General features: G+C 59.0%; 2 protein-coding genes across 2 annotated transcripts; one reads left to right on the forward strand and one right to left on the reverse strand.

Annotated features, from left to right (window-relative positions):
- The first annotated feature begins 942 nt into the window (after window positions 1-942).
- On the forward strand, window positions 943-1,925 carry CLDN6 (claudin 6). Its single transcript, XM_036089930.2, has one exon. It carries the CDS (start codon window positions 1,092-1,094, stop codon window positions 1,755-1,757), a length of 666 nt encoding a protein of 221 aa, XP_035945823.1. The 5' UTR covers window positions 943-1,091; the 3' UTR covers window positions 1,758-1,925.
- Window positions 1,926-2,374: 449 nt separating this feature from the next.
- CLDN9 (claudin 9) lies at window positions 2,375-4,305 on the reverse strand. Its single transcript, XM_078074943.1, has one exon. It carries the CDS (start codon window positions 3,540-3,542, stop codon window positions 2,889-2,891), a length of 654 nt encoding a protein of 217 aa, XP_077931069.1. The 5' UTR covers window positions 3,543-4,305; the 3' UTR covers window positions 2,375-2,888.
- Between the last annotated feature and the right edge of the window lie 7,494 nt (window positions 4,306-11,799).

An 11,799-nucleotide genomic window follows, 5' to 3' on the forward strand; every position in this document is an offset into this window, starting at 1 on the left:
TGCACGGTCTGTCCTCTGGCCACACTGCTGGGGCCGGTGCTAAATTCAGGTCCAGATCGTGTGCGGGAACTTTGGGTAATGGAGAGCCCCAACAGGACCCCGAACAGAACTGACCCCCGAATTGAGCCACAACACTAAGTGAGATGTGAAGGGAGACAAGTGAGGGGCCGGAGCTGCTGCCCAGGGGCCGGTTCACTGGACACACTCCAAGGGTTTAGGTCCTTTTAGGGGAATTGAGTCCTGAGAGGTTGGCGTTTTGAGCAAGAAGGCACAAGAAAATGTCCCCAACCTTGGAGGTATGTTCAGGTGACCCTAAGGGAGGGCAGAAGAGCAGGACCCAGTGGGGCAGCAGGTAGCCATGAGGAAGAAGTGCTTTTGGGTGAGAGGGTGGTATTTTTTTTTTCTTCTTCTTCTTAATTTCTCCTGCCCCTCTGGAGTTTGCTGCTGGGCTGGGCCAAGTAGGGCCAGGCAAGGCCAGAGATGAAGGATCACCTGAGACACAAATGTCATTACCCTCCTGGGGGTATGGAACCAGGTTGGGGTGAGGGGTTTGGACACAGCTATTGGGTGGTGGGAGGAAGCTGGGATCTCTAATCTTGATTTTGAAACTGACAGGTTTTGAGCTTGAAACTCATGGCTAGAGCCAACCCACCATCTGTGTGCCCCAAGGAGGCCATCTGGAAATTGCCCTCTCTTTTGTTTTGTTTTGTTTTGTTTTTGCTACTTTGCTGTCTGATAGAATATATGCAAAGTGGCTGGGGCGGTAGACTAGCATCAGTATAGGCTTCATGTCTCATTTGCACTCAAAGCAGCCAGGACTGGGTCACTTACTTACTTGCTCTTGTTAGTCAAGACAATCACATAACCAAGGAAAAAATTACATGCTCAAACATCAAGTGTTCGTTTTGCCCATGAGAAAATGAGGCTTGGGAAGAGTGCCCTGCCCATGGTGTACTGACTTCCTGGGTTCATACTCTCGCTGCCCTGTGTGGTGGCCACAGCTCATTGGGAACAAAGGGTCTGGACCAGCCTGTCTTCACGTTAGTCTGCTTCTGTCCCCCAGTGCAGCTCCTCTCAACCTCAACTTTGCCATGGCTTCCGCTGGTCTGCAAATCCTGGGGATCATCCTGACACTGCTTGGCTGGGTGAATGCTCTGGTGTCCTGTGCCCTGCCCCTGTGGAAGGTGACCGCCTTCATCGGCAACAGCATCGTGGTGGCCCAGGTGGTGTGGGAGGGGCTGTGGATGTCCTGCGTGGTGCAGAGCACAGGCCAGATGCAGTGCAAGGTGTACGACTCCCTGCTGGCACTGCCCCAGGACCTGCAGGCCGCCCGCGCCCTCTGCGTCGTCGCCCTCCTCTTGGCCCTGCTCGGGCTGCTGGTCTACCTCGCGGGAGCCAAGTGCACCACCTGCGTGGAGGACAAGGACTCCAAAGCCCGTCTGGTGCTAGTCTCTGGGATCATCTTTGTCATCTCTGGGGTCCTGATCCTCATCCCCGTCTGCTGGACGGCTCACGCCATCATCCGGGACTTCTACAACCCCCTGGTGTCGGACGCCCAAAAGCGGGAGCTGGGGGCCTCCCTCTACTTGGGCTGGGCGGCCTCTGGTCTTTTGTTGCTGGGGGGGGGGCTGCTGTGCTGTACCTGCCCCTCTGGGGGGTCCCGGGGCTCGAACCATTATATGGCCCGATACTCGGCATCAGCCGCACATGCCACCTCTCAGGGGGTCCCTGAGTACCCCACTAAGAATTATGTCTAAATCTGGTAGGGGAGTGGAGACTCCATCGACAGTGGAGCCTAACCCCCTGAGCTGGAGACATGGAGATGGTAATCCAGACAGCTTGGGGCTGTTTTTATCTTTTTCGCTTTTTGGGGGAGGGGAATTTTTAAAGTTCATTTGAAAACCTAACCAAGGAACCCAAGTCTCTCCTGGGCTCTGCTGTTGGTATTTCTCACCTCTGGATGATGGAGCCAAGGAGGTGATGCTTCACAGATTCTAGATCTTTCTCCACCCTGGACATCCCCATCTTGGAGGCCAACCTGGAGCTGTGGGCCAACATAAGGCTGCCTGCTGTTGAGGTGCTTTCAGCCTGTCCCCGAGTCCCTCCTTACTGGTCAGGCCTCTGGAACCGCTGGGGGCTCTTGAGCCTCACGGATAATAAATCACCAAAGAACTGCCCGCCTCCAAGTCTTCTGACCTCTGGCTCCTCTATCTTGAGTCCCGAGTCCTGTCCTGGATGTGCTGTAGACCCCCCTCCCCCACCCCGATCCTCTCACCTTCAACCCCTGCACACTTCTGCCACGCCTCCCCCCATACACACTCACCAGTTTTTGCTAAATAAAGCATGTCTTATGAAGAGCCAAGGTACAAATTCTCTGTTTATTCCCAACTAGTAGGTGGGCATAGAAGGTTGGGTGATAGACTGGGCCTCCTGGCCTGGACCTCTAGATGCAGGTGGTGGCCAGACTGGAGAGGACCCACCGCAGGCAGGCGTCCCCTCCTTATTTTGGAGCCAAGGACCTGCTGCCCTTTGGGTGAAGCCCCAGGCTCCTGGGACAGGGGTGGTCCCAGAGGAAGAGGACGGACAGCCTAAGTTGTGGACCACAGAAGGAAGCAGTTTGTCCGGGGGAGGTAGGGGCAGACCAGCACACCCATCAGCTCTGGCTCTGCCTGGGTGGAGGTAGGGGAAGGGCTCGTGGGGACCCCACTGAAGAGGTTCTGGACTCAGCTGGGGCAGCTGATACTAGGTCTAGCCAGGCCCGATTGGAGCGTCTGGAAAATGGGTTTTGCCCTGGGGGACGGGTTAGCAGTCGGGGGCAAGGGTCAGAGCAGGGCATCCTGCACAAGGTCAAGGCTCTGAGCCGCAGGCTTCCAGGGACACTTTCCACCTCATACGTAGTCCCTCTTGTCCAGCCCAGATGCACCTGAGCGGGAGGGGATGGAGTAACCCAGCCTCGGTCCTCGGGGCCGGTCGATCTGGGGTGGAGGGCACGTGCAGCAGAGGAGGCCCCCCCCCAGCATGAGCAGGGCAGCAGCGGCCCAGCCCAGGTAGAGGGAGGCCCCCAGCTCCCGCTTGAGGGCCTCGGCCACCAGGGGGTTGTAGAAGTCCTGGATGATCGCGTGCGCAGTCCAGCAGACGGGGATGAGCACCAGGATCCCCGAGAGGAGGAGGAGGACCCCCGCGGTGAGCATGATGCGGGCCTTGGCACCTTCGTCCTCCACGCAGGTGGTGCACTGGGCCCCAGTGATGGCCATCAGCAGCCCGAGCAGGGCCAAGAGGAGGGCGACGACGCAGAGGGCGCGGGCGGCCTGCAGGTCCTGGGGCAGCGCCAGCAGGGAGTCGTACACCTTGCACTGCATCTGGCCTGTGCTCTGCACCACGCAGGACATCCACAGCCCCTCCCACACCACCTGGGCCACCACGATGCTGTTGCCGATGAAGGCGGTCACCTTCCACAGGGGCAGGGCACAGGACACCAGGGTGCCCAGCCAGCCCAGCACAGCCAGGGTCATGCCCAGGAGTTCAAGGGCAGTTGAAGCCATCTGTCCCCTCAGGTCTTCTTAACCCTAGACGGCCTGGTTGACTCACAGGGGTGGGTCCGATGCTGCTGGGTGGGGGTCTCGGTGCCCAGCACGAGGGAAACACTGTGTCCTCGGCCAGGACTGTCCTCACATCTGTGGGCCTCTTGCAAAGCACCTCTCTTTGAGCCCCTCAAAGGCCTACCTCTGACCCCGACACGCACCAATCAATCTCACAGTCCTGCTCAGCGGAGTCGCGGTGTCCTCTCGAGGGCCCCGTTGGCTACCAGATGCCCAGTGGCTACCTCTCCTGCCACCCTGCAGTCACGTCCCGGCCGCCGCTCCTCCTGACCCACCTTGAGCTGAGAAGAGCCTTGTGCCGCCGGGGGCCCAGGCTCACACGGAGCAGCGCAGCCTCTGTGGGTGTCACCCGGGGACTCGGCCGGCTCCCAGATGCAGGCGGGGTTTTGAGGTGGAGGCAGGGGAGGGGCAGCAAAGCCAACTGGGAAAGCCGGAGCTACAGGGAGAAGGCGGGGCTAGGGGTGGGATGGGGAGCCTGGGAGGGGGTACCGTGACCGGATCGGGGAAGGAAAGAACCTCCGTGCCTGTGGGAATGCAGGGACAAAGGAAAGGGGAGACTGAGGACCAGCTGGGGAGCGGGGAATGGGGGCGTGATGGAGCTCTGGTAGGCTCAGCAAAGAGAAGCGGAGGTTAAGCTGCCTCCCTGAGCCGCCGCCTCCTCCCCCAGCAACTCCTCCCTGTAAGCTTTTCCTTTCCTGTTGCAAACACACCCAGATCCCCCAGTATCGCACACCCCAACCCCGCTCATGTCCCCCTGCCTGCCCCAGGAACCCGATCTGTCTCCAGTCTCAGCCCAGTGGCCCTGGCTGCTCTCAAGGGAGGGGCCCCGCCTGTACCGTTCCCCAGGCGACAGGTGCCTGGCGCCCAGCTCAGGTGGCATCACCCAGGCAACGGCCTAAAAAGTTCCCTCCACACACACTTCTTCCTCGGCTCAGGTGTGCCCTTCCCAGGCCCGATACTGAAACTGAGGGCCGAGCTGAGCTGCCGCAGGTCTCTAGGGCCCAAGGGGTAAAGAGTCTGTTGTGGAAGTAGGGGAGGGCACACAGGGGTCTGTGGGCGAAGGGGGAAGAGTAGCAGAGACAGAAGCCCTGGATGGGGGTGAAGCCTCAGGACCCAAGTCTTTTCCATGAGGAGTAAGTGATCACTCTGGAGGGGACCCCATGGAGGAGGGCAAGAGGATGAAGCCCAGGTGAACCCTTCCTCACAGTCCTCAGGAAAGACCCTCCCGCTCCTGAAGACCCCCTCGGAGCCTGTGATTCCCCTTGTGGGGGACAACCTGGGACTCACAGACTATAACCAAATCCTGCCATCAACTAGGGACAGATCATGGGAGGTCAAGGTCCTTAACCTCCTTAGGTCAAAGACCCCTGTGAGAAACCTTATGGGACCCACAAACATGGGCCCCTCATCTTGGGGGTCACGTACTCCCTCAAGCCCCTTCCTGGGTGCTAGGAACTGAGGGAAAAGGAACGGGGGTGGGGGACGCTGATGAAAATTCCTTCCTTTCATACACTTTCCTGGGTGGCTGGCAGACCCTCTAAGGCAGAGCTGGGCCCCCATCTGGAAGAGCCTCTCACTTCCACACCTCCTGAGGATGGCCCACGGCCTGTCTGCCCTATGAGGAGGCACCCCTTGATGGCCTGGGAGCTAACAGGGCCACTGGGGGCAGGCCTCGGAGCTGCCACCCCCCCACCCCCGCACACATGGTCACTCACTGCACCTCTCTAGGGCCCTGGGAGTGGTGTGCACTGGGCGCCTCTTCGCCCATTCAGTGGGGCTTACTCTATAAAGGATTTTAACTTCAGGTGGGTGCACTGCTTCTGGGAATGGGTTTTAGCACTTTGGGGAAGAGAGGTTTATATTTTCATCAAATTTGCAAAAGGGTCAGTGACCAAAAGAAGCTTGAGAGAACTGCTAAAATGGAGACTGAGGCCAGCACCCATGAGTGGGGCTGTAGGGTAGAGTGCCGTGGCCCGGTGGACATGGCAGGGAGTGGGAAGGGGCCAGAGCCGGCCGCGGCTGGGCCAGCTGGCTGTGATGGGCCTGGTGAATCTCCGGGAAGTTTGTCCAGCTCATCCAGCCCCTGGGGCCTTAGATTTCATGGTCGGGAGGGGCGGCTGAGGAGAAGGACAAATAGAGGCAAGCCTCGGGGCCTGGAGGAATCCGGACACACAGGTTGAAGCAGTTGTCAGGAGGCAGCAGGGAGCCCGGGTCTGGGGCTCTGCGAGGGGCCCAGCAACCCTCCCACGGGGCCTCCCATCCTGGGCAGCCCAGCGCAGGGTCTTTTCTCTCTCTAGGCTCAGAGAAAGCCCTGGGCTTAATGAGACCAACTCATCCTGATTTGCCCAGAGAGCTGGTCAGCCTGCAGTTGGGCCTGGCACCAAGGACCCCTCAGTTCCACAGATAGGTCCAAACCCCCAGCGTTGTGACAGGACCAGTGGGGTGCCGCGGAGGACCCTCACTGTTTTAGATCCCAGTCCCTCTTGGGCTCAACATGTCAACACTCAAGCAGAGAAGACCTGCACACTGCCAGGGGTTGGCTGGCCACGTGGGAGGTGGTGCTCAGAGGCTGAAGACACCGCCCTTTCACCCCCAGACCAATCTGTACCAGAACTGTCTTGGCGGGGGGCAGCTTCGGCTTCCTCCCACCTGTCTACTCTTTTCCCTCTTTATAAGACAAGGCACCCCCCACCCAAGGCCTTCAGGGAGGGTGAAAGTGGGGCAGGCTGTGCGAGAACAAGGGGAGGTCGAGAGGTCACCAGGGCTGGTCAGACAAACCGCCAGTAGGAGGGGTAAGCAGCGAGGGTGGATTCCCGGGGCACCCAGGCAGGACAGCCTTCCCACCCTCAGCCCTCCTTAGGCCCTCTCTTGGGTCCCCTGGTCCACCTGGACTCAGTGGGATCTGGGAACCAAAGGGTTAAAGTTGGGGCCCAGCGGGGACTGTAAATGGGGCTGGAATGCCATTGATATGGAGAGGTGGGGACTCCCTCGGGGTGGTTACCACCTCAATGGCACTTTAACACGTCCGCTGGAATCCCCACCCCCGCCACCTCCGCCCAGGAAAGAGGTGGGGGAGGGAAACCTGCCCCAAGACACTACTGTGGAGGGAAACTGAGGCACGGGGGAAGGGAGGGCAGCCTCGCCCCGCTCGCTGCTTCAGGGGGTGGCAGAACTGGACCTGAACTTTGTTCTCTGGGAGGGCAGTGGGGTGGGGCCACTCCGCCGGGACTGGGCTTAGATGGGGGAAGGGCAGAAGAGGGTTAACTCCAATCCCAACATCTACCACACTTTTCGAGAAAAGTGTGGCCCAAAGACAAAGGAGGGGAACTGAAGGTCCGAGAGCCACCATGGTGCCAAGAAGAGTATGGGGTGGGCTTGGGGACGGCACAACCCCAAGGGAGCATCAGCCTCTGCTTTGGGGAGGTGCCCAAGGCCCCAGACTTTATGGGTAGAAAAGCCAGATCCTCTGGCCCCTGAAACAAAAGGTGCAGATGAAACCCTGGGGTCCCATGACAGCTGTCTACCCCCATTTTACAGACAAGGAAACAAGCTCCGAGAGCAATGGGAACTTGGCCACGGGTCCTTGGGAGAAACAGGATAAGCCTGAAGGAGCCCCAGACCCTGACTTCAAGGCCCAGCACCCAGAGCCCAGTGCTGGAGGGTGAACTGGGGCTCCTGGTGCCTCTTTCCCCAAAGGCAGCCCGGGAGCCCCCCACAGGCCACCCCACCCACATCTTGCCCCATTCCTCCCCCACCCCCGCCTGCATTCCCTCCTTCCCCTGACTCTTCCAGGCACCCTGCACCCTGTGCTGGGAAGCCTCTGCAGGGAACTGCATCTGGACCTGATTACACCAGGAGCTAGCCCACCTCTGCTGCACCTTCCCTGTGTCTGTGTCCACCTGCTGTGGGCAGCCTAAGGGACGCTGGGGCAGACCTCTCCGGGCAAGTCACAAGCGCAGTAACCTCAGCTGCCTCCTGGCTGTAAGAGGGAGGGAGAAGTCTGCCTTGTTTACCCCCAGGGTCACTACAAGAATTTGCCCAGGTGGGGAGCACCCCATGCACCTTGGGGATCACCCTAGGCACTGACGTGACACGAGAGTATCTTGTTAACGGCACCATGGCCGTTTCACTCGCAAACCTAGTCAGACTCCGTGGATCTGAGAGCAATTAACCTTATTATCTGTCGGAACTGTCAGCTTTCACCCGGCCGCAGTTATTCATCTGGGGTTCAGAGGGCGGGGTCGCCCCTCACCTCACTGCTGTGATCTTTAAGAGCATGCGTTCAGTCTTGTCCTTCCTGTCTGACTCTTAGCCGAGGAGCGAGGAGAGGAGAGCTGCAGAATGCAGAGGGGTGCAGGAAGCACGCCGGCAGGAATGGGAACTCAGCCAGAATTCAAGAAAGGGGACAGGGAGTCATTAAGGTACTTGTGCCTTTGGCTCCTGCTAAAGGATGCAAGGGCACCCAAGGCTCCAGGTCAGTAAGAGGGAGGGTGTCAAACACAGTGGTCAGGGAAGCTGGGAAGACAGCTCTGGAGGTGGGCCAGCCCCTCTGCGGGGAGGACACTACCTGTAATGATTGCATGGTGGCCCCCAACACTGGCCAGGTCTTAAGTCCTGGAACCTGTGAGTGTGGCCTTATTTGAAACCAGGGTCTTTGGAGCTGTAATTAAATTAAAAACCTCAAGATGAGATCATTCTGGATTCAGGGTGGGCCCTACACCCAATGACAGGTGTCAAAAGAGAAAAACAGAAAGATTTGAGACACACAGGGTAAGGTTGTGTGAAGACGGAGGTGAGGCTGGAGGGACAAGGCTACAAGCCAAGGAACGCCTGGGGCCACCAGGAGCTCCAAGAGGCTGAGGAGGATCATCCCCGAGAGCCTTGGGAGGAGCACAGCCCTGAATGCCTTGATTTTGGACTTCTGGTCTCCAGAACCTTGAGAGAATAAATTCCTTTTATTTTAAACTACCCAGTTTGTCGTGATTTGCTACAGTAGTCACAGGAAATTCGTATGCTGCCTTTCTTGCTAGTGGGTCCCAGGCTCTCAGAGGTTGCCCAAGGTCAAGTTGGCTTCCTGATACCACTCTTGAGCTGTAGAAGAGCCCATTGAGATAGGACATCTGCCTGGTTACCTGAGCCCAAGCCACCTGAGTAACAAAGGGAACGTTTATTCTGGGTTGCACATGCTGGGGAGAGCCTGGCATGGTGGGGGTGGAGGCGAGGGCAAGCAAAGGTGAGGAGAGAATAGGGGCTTCCTTTCATGACTCACCTTGGGAGCTTTCCTGTCCTGGTGGGGACGACCTAGCCCTTGCATGTGATGCTGCGGCTCTAGGGCCCAGTATCGGCCATCCGTCAGCACCCCTGTTCTTCCGAGGCACCCATGCCTGCAGAACCCTTGGATCTATTTCAGTTCAAAGTCTGACTCAAGACTTGGAAGGCCGCATGTGGGTTTCCCAGAAGCCATACACACATAGTGGGGAAGGGCCTTGTGATGGCACCCAAACCCTTCGTTTTATAGGGGAAAATGAGACATTTTTCAGATCCAGTCAGAGCATTTCAAATCTTGTTTTCATTTCCTCAAGCCAAGTGCAGTGGGCGCCCCCCACCCCCGCCCCTGTCCCCACGGTTCTGATAAGCAGCCCACTTATCAGCACAGGGGATGAGTTACGTTCTCAAATAACCAGGCAAGAGGCTTGCTGTAGGGCGGTAGGGGAAAATGGAATAAAGACCCTATTCTTCAAACGAATTTATTTTTAGACTTGCTGCTTCCACCCCAAAGCTGGGCCGCTCCCCTGACACTCCCTCCCTCTTGCCCAGTCTGGGCTCTGACCCACGCTTTCTGAATCGCCAGTGGGGAAGGCGGTGAGGGCGCCCAGCCCGGGTGTCCCAGGCGGGGCTGCCTACTCACCCGCCCCGCAGCCCCTCGGGGGCGACGGTCTCGGAAGGGCCGGGCCGTCAGCAGGGAGGCGACAGGAAGAGGTGCGGCGGCGGCGGCGGCGGCGGGGGGAAGGCGGGCAGCAACCAGGGGGCGCGGGGCGCGGGCGGCGCCAGCAGGCTGGAGGGCGAGGGCCGCGCGGGCAGCGGCGGCAGCGGCTGGGGGGGCGGCTCGGCGACGAGCGGCGGGCGGCCGCGGGCGCCCACGGGCCCCGGCGTGGCGGCGACCGCGGCCTCGGGCAGCGGCGGCAGCGGCAGGTGCGCGGGGGGCGGCGCGGGCGCGGGCAGGCGCGGCAGGTCCTGCAGCGCGAGCGCGGCGGCAGGCGGCGCCGGCACGCAGGCCTCGGGCGGCAGCTCGGGCAGCGCCAGGTGCACGCCGAGGCCCCAGGGCGCCAGGGGCTCGGGCCGCAGCGGAAGCGCGGGCAGCGGCGGCAGCTCCGCCAGGGCGAGCGCCGAGGGCGGCGGCGGCGGCGGCGCGGGGCTTAGGCCGGGCGGCAGGCCGGGCAGCGGCGGGTGCGGCAGGGACGGCGCGGGCGGCGGGGTCAGCGACAGCGACGCGCGGGCCCGGCCCAGCCGCGAGTGGGCGCGGGCGCGGGCGAGCCGCGGGGTCGAGCGGGAACGGGGGAGCCGCGAAGCCAGCTTGGCCGCCGCTGCCGCGCCGGGGCCCGGCGCCCGCCTGCCGCCGCGACCCGGTCCTTCCCACGGGTGGCCACGCGCCGCGCAGTGACCGGCCCAGCCAATCACGGGCCAGCGCGCTGGCCGCCTTCGCGTGGGTCCCCCCAGCTGGCACGAGCTACTCCTGGCGGCCAATCAGAGGCGGCAGCGCTCTCTGTCAGGGTCTTCGTCCTGCCCTACCGCGGTCCCAACCAATCACGGCGTCCCGCGGTATCACAGGCCCCACCCTCACCAGCCCCGCGAGCAGGCGCTGCACACGCGCAGTTGGCGCCCCCACCTGGCCTTCAGGTCCGTTGAGCTGGTGCAGCCCCGCGGCGACCAAGGAGGTTTGCTTTTGGTTGACTCTGGAATGAGACGCCTGGGCGTGGGTCAAGACCTATGCAGATTCCCATTCAATTATCTTAAAGAAAAGATAATTCAAAACCAGAATTTGATGACATGGAGCATTTACGTTATTGTTAACACAGATATAAATGACAGATGGGTGACAATCAGAAGAAAAGGAGAGAATGGTCAATCTCTTTAAAATCAGAATATAGAGTAATATTAGAACATTTCTAGGTGGGTTAGGAAGGCTATCACCCATTGCCCTCACTGAGACAGTCCGCTGTTCTAATCCTGTTCTCCAGTGTTAACAAAAATTCAACTGAGTAAATTTGCAGATTTAATTGGCTTTAAGCGATTCGAGCAGCATCTGACCCACCAAGTAGAAGGGAGGTGCCAGGAGTTGTGCAGCACGGAAGGTTTTTATAGGAAGGAGGGGGAGGGGGCAAGGGAGTTATTAGCAAAAGAAAAGATTGTTCCTTCCAGGCAAGGTCACCTTCTCTTAGGAGGTGGGGGGGTGGGGAGGAGTCTTAGGTGGATTACCTCATCTTCCTTTGGGGGGCGGATAGTGAGGGCCCATGGGACATTAACTCATTGGTGCTGACCAGAGAATCCCTGACTGACCGGTTGAGACTTTCTGGGGGAGGTGGGAACTGCAATTAAGTTAGGTGGTAAGCCCCCCATTTGGGGACTTGGCCTAAGTCGCTCCATTTTTGGCTTGTGGTTTTCTTTCTAACACCAGTAAAAAGATGTGCTTTATTCTACCTTTATTCACCTTGGGGCAGAGAAAGATGAGACTATTTGGATATATTTCTTAAAGATTTTATTTATTTGAGAGAGAGAGAGAGAGCTCACACGCATGGAGGGGAAGGGGCAGGGAGAGAGTGAGAAGCAGACTCCCAGAGCAGAGACTTCATCCCAGGACCTTGAGAGCATGACCTGAGCCAAAGGCCGACGTTTAACTGACTGAGCCATCCAGGCAACCCTGACTACTTGGTTATTTTATTTATTTATTTTTTAAAGATTTTATTTATTTATTTGAGAGAGCACAGGCAGAGGGAGCAGCAGACTCCCTGCTGAGCAAGGAGCCAGATGGGGGGCTCCATCCCAGGACCCCAGGATCATGACCTGAGCCGAAGGCAGGCACTTAACCGACCCAGCCACCTAGGCGTCCCTGCTTGGATATTTTTAAAGAATTAGTAGTTCTTTTTTTTTTAAAGATTTTATTTATTTCTTTGACAGAGAGAGACACAGCGAGAGAGGGAAC

The sequence above is a fragment of the Halichoerus grypus genome, chromosome 6, assembly GCF_964656455.1.
Source record: "Halichoerus grypus chromosome 6, mHalGry1.hap1.1, whole genome shotgun sequence".
NCBI lineage: Eukaryota > Metazoa > Chordata > Mammalia > Carnivora > Phocidae > Halichoerus > Halichoerus grypus.

Excerpts from the sequence above, each read along its gene's own strand:
- CLDN6 (XM_036089930.2), top strand. The coding sequence starts at position 1,092 with ATGGCTTCCGCTGGTCTGCAAATCCTGGGGATCATCCTGACACTGCTT.
- CLDN9 (XM_078074943.1), bottom strand. The coding sequence starts at position 3,542 with ATGGCTTCAACTGCCCTTGAACTCCTGGGCATGACCCTGGCTGTGCTG.